The 19,935-nt window shown below is 65.2% G+C and overlaps 2 protein-coding genes across 5 annotated transcripts; both read left to right on the top strand.

Annotated features, from left to right (window-relative positions):
* Positions 1–9: 9 nt before the first annotated feature.
* RPUSD1 (RNA pseudouridine synthase domain containing 1) lies at positions 10–6,541 on the top strand. 3 transcript variants are annotated; one of them, XM_068146507.1, is made up of 6 exons: positions 10–68; positions 806–916; positions 1,447–1,570; positions 2,245–2,347; positions 2,425–2,526; positions 3,399–6,541. In XM_068146507.1, exons 2-6 carry the CDS (start codon positions 816–818, stop codon positions 3,794–3,796), a joined length of 828 nt encoding a protein of 275 aa, XP_068002608.1. In that variant the 5' UTR covers positions 10–68; positions 806–815; the 3' UTR covers positions 3,797–6,541. The 3 variants fall into 3 exon arrangements, with proteins under 3 accessions (XP_068002608.1, XP_068002607.1, XP_068002609.1); XM_068146506.1 differs by having other exon boundaries at positions 806–997; XM_068146508.1 differs by having other exon boundaries at positions 13–68; positions 858–997.
* Positions 6,542–8,464: 1,923 nt separating this feature from the next.
* LOC137445070 (mesothelin-like protein) lies at positions 8,465–19,282 on the top strand. 2 transcript variants are annotated; one of them, XM_068146487.1, is made up of 17 exons: positions 8,465–8,555; positions 9,210–9,337; positions 9,738–9,769; positions 10,268–10,317; positions 10,911–11,016; positions 11,148–11,233; positions 11,839–11,965; positions 12,049–12,239; positions 12,815–12,905; positions 12,999–13,143; positions 13,670–13,854; positions 14,027–14,182; positions 14,318–14,451; positions 14,714–14,847; positions 15,416–15,516; positions 16,141–17,518; positions 18,271–19,282. In XM_068146487.1, exons 2-17 carry the CDS (start codon positions 9,292–9,294, stop codon positions 18,351–18,353), a joined length of 3,045 nt encoding a protein of 1,014 aa, XP_068002588.1. In that variant the 5' UTR covers positions 8,465–8,555; positions 9,210–9,291; the 3' UTR covers positions 18,354–19,282. The 2 variants fall into 2 exon arrangements, with proteins under 2 accessions (XP_068002588.1, XP_068002587.1); XM_068146486.1 differs by having other exon boundaries at positions 9,158–9,337.
* The last annotated feature ends 653 nt before the right edge of the window (positions 19,283–19,935 follow it).

The raw sequence follows: 19,935 nt of genomic DNA, 5'->3' as shown, positions 1-19,935 counted from the left end.
CGGCCAGGCGCCGCCGCTGGATACAATGTAGGCGCTCGCGGCCCCCCGGCCCGGCCGCGGCGCTCCAGGTCGGTCCCGGGGTGGGCGCCGCGGGTCGTGGGAGGGGTGGCCGCCGTGCCCCATGTCCCCCACGCCGTGCCCCGTGTCCCCTCCGCCGTGCCCCGTGTCCCCCGCGCCGTGCCCCGTGTCCCCTCCGCCGTACCCCGTGTCCCCCACGCCGTGCCCCGTGTTCTCTCTGCCTGCCTGTCCCCTCGGCCATGCATGCCCCCTCCCCGCCGCGACCTGCGCCCCCTCTGTCCTGCGTGTCCCCACCGGGACGTCACCGAGATGGTGGCGTCGGGGGCGGCAGGAGCCTGGGGCGAGCTGAGCCCCACCGTCGGGCAGTGTGATGGGACGAGCACCGAGCGGCTGTGGGGCCTCCACGCGCGACAGTGGGACAGTGGCAGAGCTGTGCGGGGTTACAGCGGGAGAGTGGCTGCGGGACCGGTACGGGGTGGGACCTGCAGGGGGTGACACTGGTAGGGCTGGGGGGCCCCTTAGGTGTCACTCTTGGGCACATGTGGTGTGACATCGGTGTCAGTCTGGGGTACACGTGATGTCACACTGGTGTCACTCTGGGTGTGACGTCAGTGTCACTGTAGCACCAGCACACCGCTTATGAGGGTACCCCCCTCTGGCTTCTGCTGCCTCCCATGCTGCCTGGGGCCCTTTGCTCTCCTAGGGTGCTGTCCCCGTTCCCCAGGGTGCCCAGGATGTGGCTGGAGGCCCCCCTGCCTCACCCCGGTGCCCCTCACACTCCCCACAGGGCGCTGGCCATGGAGCCAGGCACCATCGACAACCTCTGCATCCTGTACCAGAGCTCAGACTTCATCGTGGTCAACAAGCACTGGGACCTGCGCATCGACAGCAAGCTGTGGTACGAGACCCTGACCCTGCAGAGCCAGCTCAAGCGCCGCTTCCCCGAGCTGGCCGACCCCCACACCTACTATGGCTTCAGGTGAGCAGCTGGCACCCAGCGCGGGCTCCGCCCTGCCCCTGAGCCAGCCTGGCATGGGGACACTGCCCAGCGATGCCCCTGAGCCAGCCTGGCATGGGGACACTGCCCAGCGATGCCCCTGAGCCAGCCTGGCATGGGGACACTGCCCGAGTGCCCAGTGATGCCCCTGAGCCAGCCTGGCCTGGGGACACTGCCCAGCGATGCCCCTGAGCCAGCCTGGTATGGGGATGCTGCCAGAGTGCCCAGCAATGCCCCTGAGCCAGCCTGGCATGGGGACACTGCCCAGCGATGCCCCTGAGCCAGCCTGGCATGGGGACACTGCCCGAGTGCCCAGCGATGCCCCTGAGCCTGTCCTGGGGACACTGCCCAGCGATGCCCCTGAGCCAGCCTGGCATGGGGATGCTGCCAGAGTGCCCAGCGATGCCCTCTGCCTCCCATCTCCTCTGCAGGTTCTGCCACCAGCTTGACTTCTCCACCAGTGGGGCCCTGTGCGTGGCACTCAACAAGGCAGCAGCAGGAAGTGCCTACAGGTGCTTCAGGGACAGGCTGGTGACCAAAGCCTACCTTGCCCTGGTGAGTCCTCCCTGCCAGGGCCTGCCTCTGCACTGGGTGAGCCTCAGGAGGGCACAAAGGCCACGTGCCAGGTCCTGCACAGGAGCTGGGGCAGCCCCTGGCATCAGTCCAGGCTGGGGAGCAGCCCTGTGGAGAAGGACCTGGGGGTGCTGGTGGGTGAGAAGCTGGACAGGAGCTGGCACCTTGTGCTGCCAGCCCAGAGCCAGCCCTGCCCTGGGCTGTCCCCAGCAGCAGGGGCAGGGAGGGGCAGGGAGGGGATGCCCTGCGGTGCTGGGGCAGCTCTGGGGTCCTCAGCACAGCACAGACAGGGAGCTGGGGGAGCAGGGCCAGAGGAGGCCACAGCAGTGCTGGGAGGCTGGAAGCTGAGAGCTGAGGTTGTTCATCCCTGGCACCCTCCCAGGCCAGGCTGGGGCTGTCCCTGCTGGCTGCAGGGGCTTGGACTGGAGGAGCTTTCAGGGACTCTTCCCACCCAAACCAGTCTGGGAGTCTGATTCTCTGACTCACCCTCTGGGCTTGCTGAATCCCAGCTCGTCCTCTGCTCCTGCTGCTCCTGGTGCCGGCGAGGAGCAGCCCTGGCCCTGGCACTGGCCCTGGCGAGGAGCAGCCCTGGCACTGGTCCTGGCACTGGCCCTGGGGCTGGCCCTGGCAGGGTCTCCACGCTGCCCTCTCCCCAGGTCAGAGGCCACGTCAGCCAGCGGCGGATGACCATCAGCTATGCCATCGGGAAGAACACCACGGAGGGCATGACCCACATGATGTGCATCGATGGGACTGAGGGTGAGCGCCTGCCCTGCCCTGCCCAGCGCCCCTCAGCCCTGCTGGGGGAGCTGACCCCGCTCTGGGTCTCCTTGCAGGCTGTGACAATCCCAAGCCTTGCCAGTCGGAGCTGATCGTGCTGGAGCGCGGCTCCTACAGCGGAGACCCTGTGACCAAAGTGCTGCTGCAGCCGCTGACAGGTGGGGGCTGGGGGCCACCGGAGCAGGCTGGGCTGCGGCCCCAGGAGCTTTGAGGCGGCCGTGGGGCTGGGCACAGCACAGAGCCTGTCCCCAGGAGTGTGAGATGCTGAGGGCTGGGCAGCTGAGGGAGGCAGAGGTGCTGCAGTGGGACCTGTGCTTGTAACCCTGCACCTTGGCTGCAGCAGGGTAGCACAGGACAGAAGCTGAGCAGAGCTGAGCAGAGCTGAGCACCACACTGAGCTCCTGCAGGACTCAGGGTCTCAGCCTGAGGGGATAAAAGCCACTTGGTGCATTGTCACCTGGCTCCCCTGAGCCCTCACGGAGGGATTCTGAGAGAGCCTGTGTCCTGGGTCACCCCATCCCAGCCTGGTGGGACTGGAAGGGACCTCTGGAGGTCATCCAGTCCAACTCCCCCTGCTGAAGCAGGGGCACACAGAGGAGGTGGCCCAGGATCACCATGGCCAGGTGAGTTTGGAATCTCTCTGGAGAAGACTCCACAATCCTGTGCCTGCTCCAGGCCTCAAGCACCTTCACACCAAACCTGGGCTCCAGTTTGTGCCCCTGCCCCTTGTCCTGTCCCTGGGCACCGGTGAGCAGAGTCTGCCCCCAGCCTCTTGCCCCCCACAGGGCCTTTATGTCTTGCTGAGCATTGCTCAGCTGCCCTCCAGTGCTGCTCTTCTCCAGGCTCTCAGCCTTTGCTCCTCACAGAGCCCCTCAGCACCTTTGGATCTCTCCAGCAGCTCCCTGTCCCTCTCGAGCTGGGGAGCCCAGCACTGGCCCCGGTGCTGCAGCTGAGGCCTCCCTAGGGCAGAGCGGTGTGGGAGAAGCTCCCCGGCCCTGCTGGCCACACTCTGCCCCTCCTCTGCTGGCAGGTCGGACTCATCAGCTGCGGGTGCACTGCAGTGCCATCGGCCACCCCATCGTGGGGGACTTCACCTACAGCCACCGGCAGGACAGCAGCCCCTACAGGATGATGCTGCACGCCTACTACCTGCGCATCCCCACCAGCACCGAGCTCATCGAGGTCTGCGCCCCCGACCCCTTCCTCACCTCCATGGACAGCAACTGGGTGCCCCAGCAGGTCCTGCACCAGCTGGATGAGACCATCCAGGAGCTGAAGGAGAAGATGATGCAGAAGCAGGAGGAGCAGAGCCAGGAGGCTGTGCTGGGTGGTGGGGAAGAGGAGGCGCAGGAGGCGGCCGGGAGCCCGGAGACGGAGGAGCAGAGAGCGTGCTGCGAGCAGTGGTTGGCAGAGTGGGCTCTGGAGTGAGCACAAACCACAGCCCTGCAGTCCCAGCCCAGTGCTCCATTGTTGTCCCAGTGGAGCCCTGACTCCACACCTGCACTTGCTCTGTGCCATGGCTTCCCTCACCTCTGGGGCTGGGATCAGGCTGGGTTGGTTTTGTACCCTGCTCATCATCCCTCCGGCCACCGGATGCTCCTTCCCTCCTGCCAAGCCTTAGCAGCAGTGTGTCACCTCCCAGCTTAGAGTGCCCCCAGAGCTTCACATCCCCATCCTGGGGCTTGGGCACAGCCAGGGTAGCATCAGCACTGCCTTTGCCACGAGCACCATGGGCATGCCCACACCCCCTCAGTGCTGGGGTGCTCGAATGGGAGGGGAGAACGTTCCAGGTGCAGCTGCAGTGCTCAGGTCCCCACTCCCCGTGGCCCCAGCTGGCTGTGCTCTGCAGCACACACCTGGCGTGGGAGGTGGGAGAGCAGGAGGCTGAAGGGCAGCCTGGGGGCACCAGCAGCCCCCTAGTCCTGGGATGGCTCCAGGTGGTGTGCCTGTGGAGCTGGGCAGTGTGATGGGCACAGGAGGGGTCCCTGCCCGGCGCTGCCCCCTGGCTGGGTACCTGCTGGGGGAGTTGATTCCAGTGGATTTTAACCTTTCTGTTGCCAGTTGCTCTCAGAAGAATTTGGTCTTGTGGTGGTTCTGGAGTGCAGGTGGTCTCAGAGATGAGCTCCTGGGGGCAGTGCTGTGGTCAGCCAGCAGCCCAAAGCTTTCCTACCAGGTGTTGCTGTTCCTTGTCCAGATGTTGCCTTTTCCTAGCACCCTCTTCTGCCCTGGGGGCGGAGGTCCCCCTCTGCTTTACCCCAGCACTGGGGTTTAAGTGTCAGGTTTTGGTCCCATGGCAGGGCTCCAGGGGTCCTTTGGGTGGGCAGTTGGGGAGGACTCTGGAGCAACAGGAGCAGCTGAGGAAGTGGTTGAACCTGGGTTCCTTCCAGTGTCAGGCTGAGGATTGATGTGGGAGCAGGAGGGACCTTGGCTCATGCTGGTGCCAAGCTTTGCAAGATGCCAAGCAGAGATCCTTTGTAGTGCCAGTTCACTGTCACCTTCCCATCCTGTTTGTCTTCCGAGGTCACACCTTGAATCCCGGGTTCAGTTTGGGGCCCTCAGTGCAAGAAGGGCTTTGAGGAGCTGGAGCAGGTCCAGAGAAGGGCAACAGAGCTGGGGAAGGGTCTGGAGAGCAGGGCTGGGGAGGAGCAGCTGAGGGAGCTGGGGGTGTTCAGCCTGGAGAAGAGGAGGCTGAGGGAGACCTCACTGCTCTCTGCAGCTCCCTGAGAGGAGGCTGGAGCCAGGTGGAGGTTGCTCTCTTCTGCCCACAACAAGGGACAGGACAAGAGGCAATGGCCACAAGTTCTAGCTGGGAAGGTTTGGAGGAACAATTTATTCCTTGCAGGAGAGGTCAGGGGCTGGCAGAGGCTGCCCAGGGAGGTGGTGGAGTCCCCATGCCTGGAGGGGTTCCAGAAGCCTGTGGCCATGGCACTTGGGGCCATGGCTTGGTGGCCAGGGTGGTGCTGGGGTGAGGGTTGGACTCCATGACCTCAGAGGCCCTTTCCAACCAAAACAGTTCCATGATTCTGTGGTTTAGCAGCCGAGGAGAGGCCAGAGGCATGGGCCAGGGCTGGCTGGAGCTTGTGGCACGCAGAGCACACATCCCTGAGGCATGTGGCACTGAACCACCACACCAGCACATGGCCAGAGCCCTTGTCAGCCCACAGGCCCTGTCCCACTTGAGGTGCAGCTGCCAGAGACTCCACACAGCTAACATTTCCACCCCGGGGGGGATTAAAGTGGCTCAGCCCTCTCCCTGGGAGTGAACTCAGCCTGCAGGTCAGCAGAGCCCTGAGGGCTGTTGCATCACCTGGCCCTTGTGTCTCCTGCTGGTGCATTCACCCTGCACGGCTGGGGAGGAGGTGACCTTCACCTTGCCTCTGCAGCTATCTGGCTGGGTGCAAGGTGCTGCTGTCCTGTGCAGGGTGAGGGCAGGGAGGTGGTGCACGGCTCCTGGACAGCCAGTGGGGACCCAGGGCTCGGCAGCTGGTGGCAGAAGGCTCAGCAGGGCTTGGGGGAGCAGGGGACCTGTCTCCTTCCTCCCAGGCCACATCCCTGCCCATCCCTTCTGCCAGGAGTGGCTGGGGAGGGGAGAGGCAGCCAGAGGTGGGTCCTGGAGCAGTAAATCATGCCCCTAAACCTGTTTGCCAAAGGATGGACGTGGGTGACGTGCAGGGCCTGTGGCAGGTGACAGCTGCAGCACCAGAGGTGAGGTGCAGCCTGCCCTGCCCCTGAGAGGGGCCACGGCTGGGACGAGGCTGCCCTTGGCCACGGGGCCAGAGGTCAGTGGGAGAAGCCAGTGGGGACACAGCAGTGCCCAGGCAGGAGGAGAGGGAGGCTGATGGACCAGGGGTGGTGGGCAGGGCTGGCACCCAGTGCTCACCACACCCTGCAGCCCCCAGCCCTCACCCTGGGTGTGCTGCAGCTGAGCCCAGCAGTGCAGGAGCAGGGATGGGGCAATGCTTTCCTCAGCCTGCAGAGAGCTTCCCAGCTGTCCCTCCCAGCTTCTCTCCCGTGCTGCAGCCAGCCCTGCTCCCCCCTCTCTGCCTCCCCTGTGAGCCCAGCCTGCTTTGGGCAGGGGGTTATGGGGGGGGTGTCCCTGGTGGTGTTCTGTCTCCTGCTGACCCTTCCTCCTCGTTGCACAAGGCCCTAGTAAAGCATTGCCTGTGTCCTGCAGCTGCCCCTCTGCTCTGTGGGTGCCGTGGGTCGGGGAGCTGCAGCATGGCCACTCTGGTGCTGGGGGGGTCCAGGAATGAGCCCAGCCCAGCCCAGCCCCAGGGCTCTGACCTGGCCAACCTGTTCTGTGAGCACCACGCTCATCCTTGCCTCTTCTCCTGGCTGAAGCCACCAGGATTAGCTTCCTGCCTGGCCTCCCGGGTTCAGCAGCTGCCACGCAGGCGGCCAGGGATGCCCGAGGTGCCTGGGGCAGGTGCCAGTGCCTGGGGCAGGTGCCAGTGCCCTGGCCCTCCTCCAGCCTGCCCTGCCCACAGCCCAGCCTGCTCAACACCAGCAGCAAAGCTCCTGGTTACAAAACACTGCAAGGTGGAGAAGCAGCCCTGGGGCCGCTGGTGGCGAGGGGGTGCCCCGGGAAGGTCACTCTGCCCCCTGCTATCAGGTGCTAGGAGGAGGGGAAATGGCCTCAAGTTGTGCCAGGGGAGGAACAATTTCCTCCCTGCAGGAGGGGTCAGGGGCTGGCAGAGGCTGCCCAGGGGGGTGGTGGAGTCCCCATGCCAGGAGCTGTTCCAGAGCCCTGTGGCCACGGCACTCTGGGACATGGTTTGGTGGCCGTGGTGGGGCTGGGTTGAAGGTTGGACTGGGTGACCTCAGAGGCCTTTTCCAGCCCAGTTTCTGCCTGGCTCTTGCCCATGAATGGCATTCCTTGGGCTGGAGCAGCTGGAGCAGTGAGTGAAGACCCAAGGAGGTTAGTTGCAGTCTTTACAAAGCTGGCAGTGGCAGAGAAGTAGCTGATTAGGAGGGGAGATGGTTTCCAGCCCACCCAGCATGGGGAGAACGTGGTTGGAGCCCAGCAGCAGCCCCCCAGGGAAAGGGGCCTGAGCAAATGCTTAGGCCATTTGGGTTTGGGGTGGCTGCTCCTGTGGCTGCTCCTCCTGAGGTTGTTTCAGGGTCAGTTTCAAGCCCCATGGTGGACCTGGGGCTGGGCAAAGGGGCCCTGCTCCAGCCACCTCTGGCCAGCAGGCCTGGGGCAGGGGCTGTGTCCCACCTGCACCTCATAGCAAACAAGTTTCTCTAATTCCCCTGCTCCAAGCAGAGCAATTTCTGCAGCAAATCCTTCCCAAGGAGGAGCTCCCCCGGGGCTGGCCCAGCCCTGAGCTGCAGGACTGGCTGCTGGCCGGGGGGGCAGGATGGGGACACAGGTTGGGAGCACTGAGGGATGCCCAACCTCCATCAACGCTGCACCAGCAGGTCCAGAGACCCTTGGCACAGGGTGGTGCCCCCCAAAGCCTAGCTGAGGAAGGGGTGCAGCCAAGCAACCAGCTGCCACCCTCCCCTCTGCCCAGGATCGACTCTCAGGTGCCACTGATCTCCAAGGGTCCCATCCAGCCCCTACCATTCCATGGCTCCAGGGTTTGCTGCCACACTCAGGTTCCTCCAGGTTTGCATCACAGCCTCAGGAAGGTTTTGAGTCCCTGCTCTTTGGCCTCCTCCTCCATGGCACAGGCTGGAAGGTGCTGCAGAGCAGGGTCCGAGGTGGCAGAAGGGAATTGGCCTCTGCATGGCCAAAGCCAAAAGGAAGAAGGGCAGCAGCCCCCAGCAGCGTGCTGAGCCCACCACCAAGAGCCCTCTAAAGTACACCCCTGGCCAGCCTGAAGGCTTCCCACTCGCTGTGGGAGGACCTTTGTCTGCAGCAGGAGCTCAGAAATTCAGCTTATTTACCCCAAAGTTCAAAGTGAGTCTTTCAAAGGGGAAAAAAAACCCAACCCCAACCCCACCACCACCAAAAAGCCTCAGCCCACAAATCACAGCAAGGCAAAGCCAGGGGAGAGCAGCTTGCCACAGCCCTGTTGAGACACTGCCACGTCACACCCCCTCTGCAGAGCACCATCCCCACCCCTCAGCAGATAAGTGCCAAGCCCAAGCCCATCTCCAGCCACCACTCAGCACCTGCCCCAGCAGAGCAGCACCAAACCTGCAGCCCCTCAGCCCCCTGGACGGAGAGCAGCACAGCTTGGTGAGGTCACCAGGGGGGTCTGGGGCGAGGGATGAGGCTTGGAGGGTGAAGGTCTCTAGTTCTAGCTGCTTGGGTACCTGCCCTGAGAATGGGAGGAGAAATGGCTCTGGCTGGAAGGGCAAGGAGCTACCTGAGCTACCTGCTCCGGAGAGGCAGTGGAGAAATGGCTCCAGGTGGAAGGGCAAGGAGCTGCTTGCTGGGGGCAGCGCTGGGCAGCCCCTGGAGGACGTTTCTGGAGCAGAGATTTATGACCTCTGAGGGATGTGGCCCTGGGGACAAGGGCAGAGCTACACCTGGTGCCTCTCCAGTGGTCTTTGTGAGCCCAGTGCTCCTGTGTGGAGCTGGAGGAGCTCCTCTCCCTGCAGGGCTCCTGTGTGGAGCTGGAGGAGCTCCTCTCCCTGCAGGGCTCCTGTGTGGAGCTGGAGGAGCTCCTCTCCCTGCAGGGCTCAGGCTGGGTGCCCCAGAGGACAGCTTCTCATGGAGCCTCTTTCAGGATGGGTGGGAATGCAATTCTCTGCTCCACAGGACTTAAGTTTCTCCCTCAGCTGCCTGGGGTTTGATCAGGGCACAGGTGGGGGACACTGAGCTGCTGCACCCCACAGCTCCAGCCCCAGTGTCAGAGGAGGGGCTTGGCTGCTCCTTGCCCCCCAGCAGGCACCCAGCACCATCCCAGAGCGTGGGACACAGCTCCTGGCTGCCCAGCCTGCACCAAGGACGAAGCCCTGGCACAAGCAGCATGGTGCAGGCAGCCCTGGCGCCGGCAGCCATCACTCTCTGTCTCTGTGAGTGACTTCTTGTTCCCTTCAAGGTGACCCTGCCCCAGGACCCCCTGCCACCCCTGGCCCCACCCCCAGCCTGTGCTCTGGCATCCCCTCTGCCTTTCCTCTCGCTCCCATCACTGCCCACGGGCAGAGGGAGGGTTTCCCAGTGAGAGATCTGCACGGACAGATTGCAGGAGTGGACCCCTCCCATTCTACCTCCCAAGCCCCCACGGAGGCAGCCCCTGGCCTGCAGGTGGAAGCTGCAGGTGTCGAGTGGGCTGCTCCCTGCCCGGTGCTCTCCAGCATCCACTGAACATCATCAAACTGACAGTGAAAAGCCCTCGCAGGCCCCGGCCGCGGGGGTGCTGCAGAGCCCCCCCCGAGCACGGCCACGGGTGGTTTATGACTCACTTTGTTGCAGGTCTCTCCCCGGGGCTGGTGGAAGCAGCAGTGGTGAGTGTCCCCCAGCTGCGGATCTCTCCAGGCTCTGCCAAAACCTCACGGCTGGTGCCAGGGGCAGCAGAGCTGCCACGGTCCCCCCAGTCCTTGTCTGCAGGCAACCGAATCCTCTTCCTCCCCCCCGGCCCTTTGTGCAGCCCTGTCCCTGTCCCGTCCCCTCCCCTCCATCCCGCAGCAGCTTCCCCACGCTGCTCCCAGACCAAAGTCTGGATCCCCGAGCTGATGGGCGCCCAGCGCTGCCCGGCCCCGGGGCAGCAGGGGCAGAGCTGCCGCCGGAGGGTCTCCGCTCGGGTGGCTTCTGGTCCCCACCTGTAACCCAGCACAGCTCCAGGGCTGCTCCGGTTCCCAGCGCTTGTGGGCTGCGGGCTGGGGGCACTGGCCAGGTCAGCCCCCGTGCCCTGCTTGATCCTTGCTTTGAAAGCCCTTTTCCATCATCCTCAGTGGGGCTGAACATCCCTCACCCATCCTCCTCCTCCTCCTCCTCCTCCCCAGGCTGCCCTGACGGTCGGAGCTGTTCCGCCCGCCGCGGAGCCAAGCGCCCGGTAAGCACCGGCCCGGGCTGGGATCCCGAGCCGGGGGGGTCTGGGTGGGGGCAGGCAGTGGTGCTGGTGTGGGAGCAGGTCTGTTTCTCCCCTCCCTGCCCCAGCTGTGACAGCGGGGTTAGGCTGCAGAGGATTTGCAGCCTTGTGCAGCCGGTTCTGGGGCTGGCTGAGGCTTCGGCTTTGGTTGCAGCACAAACACCGCAGGGACCTCCTCCTCTTGCCGGGGCTGACACACGGGGAGCCTCCCCTGAGCTCACCTCCAGGCTCCGCTGGTGTCTCCCTCACCCACAGCCCGGGGCACCTCTACCACCACCCCAGCCAGGGTGGCAGCAGTGTGCCCCTGTAGCTGAGACATTGCCTGTGGGCAGCAGGTCCGGGGAGGTTCTGCTCCCTCTCTCCCCTGCCCTAAAGAGGCCTCAGCTGCAGTCCTGGGTCCAGGTCTGGGCTCCCCAGCTGAAGAGGGACAAGAAACTGCTGGCACTTACCCCACACAGCCGTGCCCAGGGCGAAGATCTCCCGGGGGAAGGAGGGGGCTCATCACCCATGGGGGGCTAAAGAGGGAGGTGAAATGGAACTGTGCCTCCCACCTGCAGGCTGCCAGCTGTGCCATGCATCCCAGCCAGCGACCTGCCCGCTGCTGACATCCTGGCCTTTGCCCGGGGGCTGCAGAACAACTCAGTGGAGCTGAGCAGTGCCCAGGTGGGCAGGGGCAGCCGGGGGGGGACTGCAAACCCCATGGAGCCCAACAGGGCACAGGGAGGTGGGGGGGGGCCGGGGGGAAGGGGGTCTCACCACCTTGGCATGGCCAAGACAAGCTTCTCCCTGCCCAGCTGTCCTGCCTGGCCAGGCTGCTCGCTGCCAGGAACCTGACGAAGGAGTTCCAGGGGTTGCCACCCGACCTGCTGCTCTTCTTTGAGTGAGTACCCAGGGCAGGCCATGGCTGTGGTGCCAGCCAGGGCTCACCAGCCTGGGGCATGTGGGGCCTGCTGGGACAGGCTTTGAACTAAGAGAGGGAGATGCAGGCTGGAGAGAAGGGAGAAAGGTTTGACCCTGAGGGTGGTGAGAGCCTGGCCCAGAGGTGGGAGATGTCCCCCCCTGGCACCACCCCAGGTCAGGCTCTCTGGGCTGTGAGCAGCTGCTCTGGTTGGGGCTGTCCCTGCTGGCTGCAGGGGGGTGGAATAGATGGGCTTGGAGGCTTCCTTCCCCCCTCCCAGCCTGGGAGTCTCTGCCTCTGTGCAAGTCCCCTCCCTCCGTGCCACCTTCAGCCCCAGGCAGGGCATTTCCCTGGTCCCCTGCTCACCTCACTCCTCCCTGAGCCTGGCTCCACACTGGCCATGGCATGGTGTGCACGGTGCTGGGCAGTGCCAGTCCTGTGCCCAGGGTAAGAGGAGGCCTCTAGCCCCGTGCACCTCAGCAGCTCCCTCACCTAGCAGGAGCAGTTCAAAACTGCCCACACGAAGCAGCATTTGAGCTCCTGCCTGGCCCCTGCTCCTCCCTGCCACGCTGGCTCTCTCCCCACAGCTCAGCTGAGGTCCGTGGTGAGACCTGCAAGGAGTTCTACAGCAGGGCATCCCGCGGGCACCTGGACCTGCTGCCCCGGGGCTCGGCCCGGCGGTCGGGGCTGCTGCGGAGGGCTCTGACCTGCCTGGTGAGCGGGGCCCGGGCTGGGGGTGGCTGCGGACCCCGCCCCCCTCCCGGGTGATGCTCAAGGGGGAGCGTTGTCTCTGCCAGGGGGTGAGGAGCAGGCGCCTGAACGGCGAGCAGCTCAGCAGCCTCGGGGCGCTGGTGTGTGACATGGAGCCCGAGACCATCGCAGCCTCGGATCCCAGCGTCCTGGAGAACCTGAAGCTCTGCTCAGCGCTGACAGAGCCCCAGAGGGCTGCCCTCAACGCTGTGCTGCTTGCTGGGGACACAGAGTATGGGTGAGGAGCCTGCATCTGCCCTGCAGGAGGAGGGGTGCTGTACCCCCGGGGGGACTCTGCTGGTCCTTCTGGAGCGTTGTGCTCAGTTTGGGCTCCTCAGCTCCAGAGGGTCAGGGAAGTGCTGCAGAGAGCCCAGAAGAGGCTAGGAAGATGCTGAGGGGCCTGGAGCAGCTCTGTGAGGAGCAAAAGCTGAGAGCCCTGGGGCTGAGAGCCTGCAGCAGAGCAGCCCCAGAGGGGAGCTGAGCAATGCTCAGCAGAGCTAAAGGCTGGGGGGCAAGAGGCTGGGGCCAGGCTCTGCTCAGTGGTGCCCAGGGACAGGACAAGGGGCAATGACTCCATACTAGGACCCAGGACTCACCTGAACAGAAGGAGAAACCTCTGCTGGAGCCTGGAGCAGGCTGCCCAGAGAGGCTGTGGAGTCTCCTGCTCTGGAGACTTCCAGATCCCTCCTGGGCAGGTTCCTGTGCAGCCTGCTCTGGGCATTCCTGCTAGAGCAGGGGGCCTGGACTGCACTGGATGCTCTCCAGAGCAGCCTTCTGACCCCCCCTGCTCTGTGACTCTCCCCCTGGCCACAGGGATCCCTCCAGCTGGGACCTCCAGGCTCTGCAGCGCCTGGGGCCGCTCCTGCCGGCTTTGGACCAGGGCACGCTGAGCTTGGTGGCCGAGGTGAGTCCTCCCCTGGGCTCCTCGGGGGGAGTTGTCCATCAGCCAGGCAAGCCCTGGGGCTGCTCACCCAGCACCCTCCTCCCTTCCTGGCAGGAGGCACGGGAGGCTCTGGGCAGGAGCATCGTGGCCACGTACCGCAGCCAGGGACGTTCCCAGCGGCAGAGCTCCCTGCTGCTGCTCAGAGCCTTGGCGGCAGCAGCAGCTCCGTCCCGACCCAGGCGCAAGAGGAACGCAGGCAGTGAGAGCTCCCCCTCAGCACGGCTGCTCCGGACCCCTCCAGACCGGGGGCGGGGGGGGGAATGCACTTGGGCTCTTTGGATGGCATCTGGGTGCCCCCAGGGAGGGCTCAGGGCTGGGCAGAAAGGCTGTGAGAGCCCTGGGGCTGAGCCTGGGGAAGAGCAGCCCCAGAGGGCAGCTGAGCAATGCTCAGCAAGAGATAAAGGCTGGGGGGCAAGAGGCTGGGGCCAGGCTCTGCTCAGTGGTGCCCAGGGACAGCACAAGGGGCAAGGGGCACAAAGTGGAGCCCAGGAGGTTCCTTTTAAAGATGCAAATAAATCTCTGTGGTGTGAGGCTGCTGGAGCCTGGAGCAGGCTGCCAGAGAGGCTGTGGAGTGTGGAGAGCTTCCAACCCCCCTGGGCACTGTGCCCCTGGGCAAGCTGCTGGGGGTGCCCTGCTGGAGCAGGGCTTGGGCTGGGTGATGCCCAGGGGTCCCTCCCAGCCCCTCTCCAGTCTGTGATCTGCTGCCTTGCCCTCCCTGCCCACAGGCTGCCCATCAGTGCCCGTCACGTCCGACGCTCTCTCCGACCCTTACTTTCTCTTTGACTACGAGGACGCTGAGGAGTTTGAGCTCTGCCTGACCAACCAGGTGCTGGCAGCAGACCTGGCACAGCTGCTGCAGCACCCTCTGCCCATCGAATTCCTCCTGGCTGTGAAGAAAAGGCTGCAGCAGGTGATGGGTGGCACAGGGCAGGAGCTCCCCTCCAGCCCCCCCTTAGCTCTGGGCTGGGCCAGACCCACTGTGGGAATGGACACAAAGGTGCCCAGGTGGGGCCCTTGTGCCAGTCGCTGCCTCTGTGCCCATCTCTGAGCCCCTTCTGTGCCCCCCTGGCCTGGCCCTACAGATGTACCCAGAGAGCATCCCGGAGGAGCAGCTGAGGGTGATGGGGGAGCTCTCTCGCCTGTACTCCCCAGAGGAGATCAGCCAGTGGCAGCTGGCATCCAGTGGCACTCTCCTGGCCCTGCTCAACCCCTCAGATGGCCCTTGGAAAGCTCCCCAGGTAAGCCCATGGGGCACAGGTGAGCCCCAAGTGGTGCCCAGCTCGGGGCACAGGGGTGGGATGGTACCCACAGGCTTGTACCAGGAGCACCTTCCTGCCCTGCCTGCCTGCAACCCTCTGACCTGTTTCTCCCAGCTGCAGCAGCTGCTCAGCAGGTACCTGGCGCTGGGGGGCAGCTGGAGCGGTGCCCTGCTCCGGGCCATGGGTGGGGAGAGCCTGTGCCAGCTGCCCGAGGAGCTGCTCCAGACAATACCTCCAGAAGCACTCAGGTGAGGCACCCGCGGGGGTGCCCCTGGGCAGGGAGCCGAGGGGATGGCAGCTCTCCCCCTCCCCCTTTGGCTCTGCTCACTTGCAGGGAGCGGGGGGGGGATGGCCACATCCTGCTCCCAGCTCATCCTGCTCCCAGCTCATCCTGCTCCCAGCTCCTGCCTGCGCCACCAGCGCTGAGCAGGGGCAGACCACACCACGGGAAGGGCTGCAGCTGCTGGGGTGCTGGCCACGGCTCTGAGCTGCGACCCTCTCCCTGCCCAGGACTGCTGGACAGCTGAACATCAGCTCTTGCCCTCGAGCCCTGAAGGAGCAGCTCTACAGCAAGGCTCAGGAGGCCTTTGCTGGCCACGCCAACAGCACCAGAGCCTACTACTGCCTGATCCGGCCTTACCTGGGTGGGTGTTGAGCCTCCGGCCTCCTTGCAGGGCGTTGGACAGCACAGGGCGGTAGGAGACCTCTCCCTGTGCCAGGGGGGTTGGCCAGACTGGAGACACAGCTGAGAGCCATGCCCTGCCCAGCTGCCCAGCTGCCCGGGTGCTCAGGTGCCCAGGTGCCTGGGTGCCCAGGTGCCCAGCTGCCCATGTGCCCAGCTGTCCAGGTGCCCAGCTGCCTGGGTGCCCATGTGCCCAGCTGCCCAGGTGCCTGGGTGCCCAGCTGCCCAGGTGCCCAGCTGCCCAGGTGCCCAGCTGCCCGGGTTCCCAGCTGCTCGGGTGCCTGGGTGCCCAGCTGCCCAGCTGCCTGGGTGCCCGGGTGCCCAGCTGCCTGGGTGCCCAGCTGCCCAGGTGCCTGGGTGCCCAGCTGCCCAGCTGCCTGGGTGCCTGGGTGCCTAGGTGCCTGGGTGCCCAGCTGCCCGGGTTCCCAGCTGCCCATGTGCCCATGTGCCCAGCTGCCCGGGTGCCCGGGTTCCCAGCTGCCTGGGTGCCAGGTGCCCAGGTGCCAGGTGCCCCCTGTGCTTTCTCGAAGGTGGAGCTCCAGCAGAGGATCTGAGAGCGTTGGCTGAGGCTGGCACTGCCATAGACATGGACATGGACACCTTCCTCGCCCTCAACCCTGCTGAGCTGCAGGTACCTCCCCTGCACCCTGCTGCAGCTGAGCAGGGAGGGCTGGGGCTCTCCAGAGCACCCAGTGCTGCCCTTGCTGCTGCCCTTGCTGCTGCCCCTGGGAGCTGTGGCTCCTGCAGCTGCAGCACTGCACTGCTGCCCCTGGGCACAGTGGCACTGCTGCCCCTGGGCACTGTGGCACTGCTGCCCCTGGGCACTGTGGCACTGCTGCCCCTGGGAGCTGTGGTGGTGCTGCCCCTGGGAGCTGTGGCACTGCTGCCCCTGGGAGCTGTGGTGGTGCTGCCCCTGGGAGCTGTGGCACTGCTGCCCCTGGGTGCTGTGGCACTGCTGCCCCTGGGTGCTGTGGCACTGCTGCCCCTGGGAGCTGTGGCACTGCTGCCCCTGGGCACTGTGGCTCCTGCAGCTGCAGCACTGCACTGCTGCCCCTGGGCACTGTGGCACTGCTGCCCCTGGGCACTGTGGCTCCTGCAGCTGCAGCACTGCACTGCTGCCCCTGGGAGCTGTGGTGCTGCTGCCCCTGGGCACTGTGGCACTGCTGCCCCTGGGCTCGGTGGCTCCTGCAGCCGCAGCAGCACTGCCCTGCCGCCTGGGAGGCTCAGCTGAGGCCTCCCTGCCCTGCTCTGGCAGAGACTCAGCGTCATGGACGTGAAGAATTTGCTTGGGAGCAACCTCCCAGCCCTGAAGGAGGCTGAAAACGAAACCCTGGTGAAGACCTGGGTGAAGGAGCAGCTCCAGAGGGAGCTGGATGACATCCTGGGGATCGGCCTGCAGGGAGGGATCCTGCAGCCCACCCCCACGGGCACCACCCCACCCCCCCACCCCAACCCCACGGCCAGTATCACCCCCGAGCCCACTGCCCCCAGCAGCCAGCCTCCAACTGGGCCAAGCACTGCCCCCACCCAGGCCCCCACAACCCCTGAGAGCACTGCCCCCCACCCCTCCACTGCTGTTCCCAGTGCTTCTCTGAGTCCCACTGCCACCTCCACCCCTGCTCCAGCCAACATCTCCACCCCTGCTCCAACCTCCACCTCCACCCCTGCTCCAACCTCCACCCCTGCTCCAGCCTTCACCCCTGCTCCAACCTCCACCCCTGCTCCAATCCCAACCTCCACCCCTGCTCCAACCTCCACCTCCACCCCTGCTCCATCCACCACCTCCATCTCCACCTCTGCTCCAGCCAACATCTCCACCCCTGCTCCAACCTCCACCTCCACCCCTGCTCCAACCTCCACCCCTGCTCCAGCCTTCACCCCTGCTCCAACCTCCACCCCTGCTCCAATCCCAACCTCCACCCCTGCTCCAACCTCCACCTCCACCCCTGCTCCATCCACCACCTCCATCTCCACCTCTGCTCCAGCCAACATCTCCACCCCTGCTCCAACCTCCACCTCCACCCCTGCTCCAACCTCCACCCCTGCTCCATCCACCACCTCCATCTCCACCACCCCCCCCTGCTCCAGCTCCCCACCTCACCCCTCCACCACCTCACCTGAGGTCACCTCTCCCCCTGGCCCCCTCCCCAACACCACTGCCAACCCAAACACCTCCCCCAGCGCTGTGCCCCCCCCTGCTCTCACACAGGAGCCCTCCAGCAGCTCTCCTCCTGCCCCAGCCGTTGCCACCCACCCCCCCAGCACCCCACCGGTGTCCACGAGCCCCCTGGCACCGGGGGGCACCACCCCCCCCGCTCCTGCCCCCCAGAACACCACCCCCCCGAGCACCCACAGCGTTCCTGGCACCCTTGCCCCTAACTCCACCACTGCAGCTGCTGCCAGCACGGCCACAGAGCCAAACCCTACCCCCCATAAGCCCAGCCCAGCCCCCAGCTCCCCCCAGAACAGCTCTGCCTCCTCCACGGCTGAGACCACAACAGAGGATTGCCAGACTGCTGCCCCTCCAACGCCCCTGGGCCCCTCCTCTGCCACCACCAGAGAGCCCCCCCCGGGCCTGCCAGAGCCGCCCAGACCAACACCCCCTGGCTACATCAACCTGAAACCTCTGCCTGGTAGGATGCCAAGGGGCAGAGCTGGGAGGAGCTCAGGGACTGATGCTGGGGCAGAACTCATCCCCAAAGAGCAGCTGGGCACTGGGGAGGCCACACCTTGGGTCCTGGGCCCACGATGGGGGCTGGAGGGGGCCCAGGGAAGGGCAACAGAGCTGGGGAAGGGTCTGGGGAGCAGGGCTGGGGAGGAGCAGCTGAGGGGGCTGGGGGTGTGCAGCCTGGAGGAGGCTGGGGGAGACCTCACTGCTCTCTGCAGCTCCTGAGGGCCCCCCCTGCAGCCAGGGGGTTTGGGGGCACTAGAAACCAAGTGACAGGAGAGGAGGAAACAGCTTCAGGCTGCCTCAGAGGAGGTTTGGGTGGACACGAGGAATAATTTCTCCTCTAGAAGGGTTCTCAAGCCCTGGGACAGGCTCCCGGGGCAGGGGTGCATCCCTGGAGGGGGTCCAAAGCCCTGGAGCTGTGGTGCTGAGGGCCATGGGCTGGTGGGGCCCTGGCAGTGCCCTGGCAGTGCCCTGGCAGGATTGCACTTGATGCTCTCCAAGGTCTCTCCCAAGCAAAGCCATTCCCTGCTGTTGCAGTGGGGCAGCCTCAGTCCTGCCCACTCTTCCCAGCCAGGTGCCACCCCTGGTGCAGGGCAGTGCCTGAGGCACACCACAAGAGCTTTGTCCTGGCACTGTGCCCCTCTGTGGTACCTGGACCCCAACAGCTCCCACCTGCTCTCTGCCAGGCTGATCCAACTCTCTCTCCTCTGCCAGGCTCGGGCTCCATGCTCTCCTCCTGCCTGCTGGCCGTGCTGACCACAGCCCTGGGCAGCTCCCTGCTGCCACAGCTCCTCTGACAGTGCCACCTGCAGCCCTCCCTCACCAGCTCCCTCCTTGGATTGGCATCACCCCACAGCCCCACGCTGCTGCACCCTGCCTGTGGGGAAGCAGAAACCTGGGAGGGGAGCAGGCTCTGTCTGTCTGTCTGTCCCCAGCATGGAGTCCACTGCCTGTGCCCGAGGCTGGCCATGGAAGGGCAGCAGACTCTGTCTGTCTGTCTGTCTGTCTGTCCCCAGCATGGAGTCCACTGCCTGTGCCCGAGGCTGGCCACGGAAGGGCAGCAGACTCTGTCTGTCTGTCTGTCTGTCTGTCCCCAGCATGGAGTCCACTGCCTGTGCCCGAGGCTGGCCACGGAAGGGCAGCAGACTCTGTCTGTCTGTCTGTCTGTCTGTCCCCAGCATGGAGTCCACTGCCTGTGCCCGAGGCTGGCCATGGAAGGGCAGCAGAGCTGCTCCAGCCCTAGGAAGCCACTTCCTGGCCAGCAGCTCTCTGCAGTGCAGCACAGCAAGGACCACTCTGACAGTGCAGGGATCACCAAGGCTGGGAAGTGCCCCTCGGGTCCTGCCCCAGCCCCCAGCCCCCTGCACCATGCCCCAGGGGCCACATGGGGTTTGAACTCCCCCAGAGACAAGGAGCAACACCTCCCTGGGCAGGACTGCTGAGAGCAGAGGGAGCTCTGCCCACACCAAGAGACATTTAACTCCTGTCTGGCCCCACTGGGATCTAGGGGAGCAGCAGGACAACTCAGGGACTCAAGGCACAGCCCACTGCAAGAGAAGCAGGATGTGACCCAGCCAAGCAGCCTGAGAGCTGAGATCACTGAACTGCATCTGCCTGTCTCATGAGCCTGGGATCAGAGAGTGCAGCCTGGTGAGGGGTGGTGGAGTGCAGGGGGTTTGCCTTGGTGACAGAATAAACATCAATCAGCTTCTTCCTTCCACAGCAACTGAGCTCCTGCTGGGTTTGCTGCTTTGTGGTGTAGCTTCTCCAGGTGAAACCTAAGCAGGTGCCAGGTCTTTTGCTCTTCCTTCCTTGTCCTCCCCCTCTGCCCTGCCCTGCTGAGGCCACAGCTGCAGAACTGGCTCCAGCTCTGGGCTCCCCAGCTCAAGGACAGGGAACTACTGGAGAGAGTCAAAGAGCAGGGCAGAAGGAAGGCTGAGGGCCTGGAGCATCCCTGTGAGGCTGAGAGCCTGCAGCAGAGCAGCCCCAGAGGGCAGCTGAGCAATGCTCAGCAAGAGCTAAAGGCTGGGGGGCAAGAGGCTGGGGCCAGGCTCTGCTCAGTGGTGCCCAGGGACAGCACAAGGGGCAGGGGGCACAGACTGGCACCCAGGAGAAACTTCTTTGGTGTGAGGCTGCTGGAGGCCTGGAGCAGGCTGCCAGAGGCTGTGGAGTCTCCTCTGGAGAGCTTCCAACCCCCCCTGGGCACTGTGCCCCTGGGCAAGCTGCTGGGGGTTGGAGTGGGTGATCCCCAGGGGCCCCTTCCAGCCCCCACAGCTGCTGGCATCCTCTGCTTATCTCCCCCTCCACAGCTCCACCTCCACTCTGCCTCTCCCTCCAAGCTGCAGATCTTCACTGCTGCCAGCAGCCTGCACAGGCTGA

The sequence above is a fragment of the Melanerpes formicivorus genome, unplaced genomic scaffold, assembly GCF_026170545.1.
Source record: "Melanerpes formicivorus ecotype bairdi unplaced genomic scaffold, bMelFor1.0.p_v2 SCAF_14, whole genome shotgun sequence".
In the NCBI taxonomy this organism is placed as follows: domain Eukaryota; kingdom Metazoa; phylum Chordata; class Aves; order Piciformes; family Picidae; genus Melanerpes; species Melanerpes formicivorus.
The sequence above is the reverse complement of the archived record's forward strand: the minus strand, read 5'-3'. Positions and strand labels throughout refer to the sequence as shown.

Bases quoted from the DNA above. Each gene is read 5' to 3' on its own strand.
- LOC137445070 (XM_068146487.1), top strand. From the start codon at position 9,292: ATGGTGCAGGCAGCCCTGGCGCCGGCAGCCATCACTCTCTGTCTCT. The intron at 13,855-14,026 runs GTGATGGGTGGC...CTGGCCCTACAG, and splicing joins TGAAGAAAAGGCTGCAGCAG to ATGTACCCAGAGAGCATCCC. The intron at 14,183-14,317 runs GTAAGCCCATGG...TGTTTCTCCCAG, and splicing joins GCCCTTGGAAAGCTCCCCAG to CTGCAGCAGCTGCTCAGCAG.
- RPUSD1 (XM_068146506.1), top strand. From the start codon at position 816: ATGGAGCCAGGCACCATCGACAACCTCTGCATCCTGTACCAGAGCTCA. The intron at 998-1,446 runs GTGAGCAGCTGG...TCTCCTCTGCAG, and splicing joins CACACCTACTATGGCTTCAG to GTTCTGCCACCAGCTTGACT. The intron at 2,527-3,398 runs GTGGGGGCTGGG...CTCTGCTGGCAG, and splicing joins GCTGCTGCAGCCGCTGACAG to GTCGGACTCATCAGCTGCGG.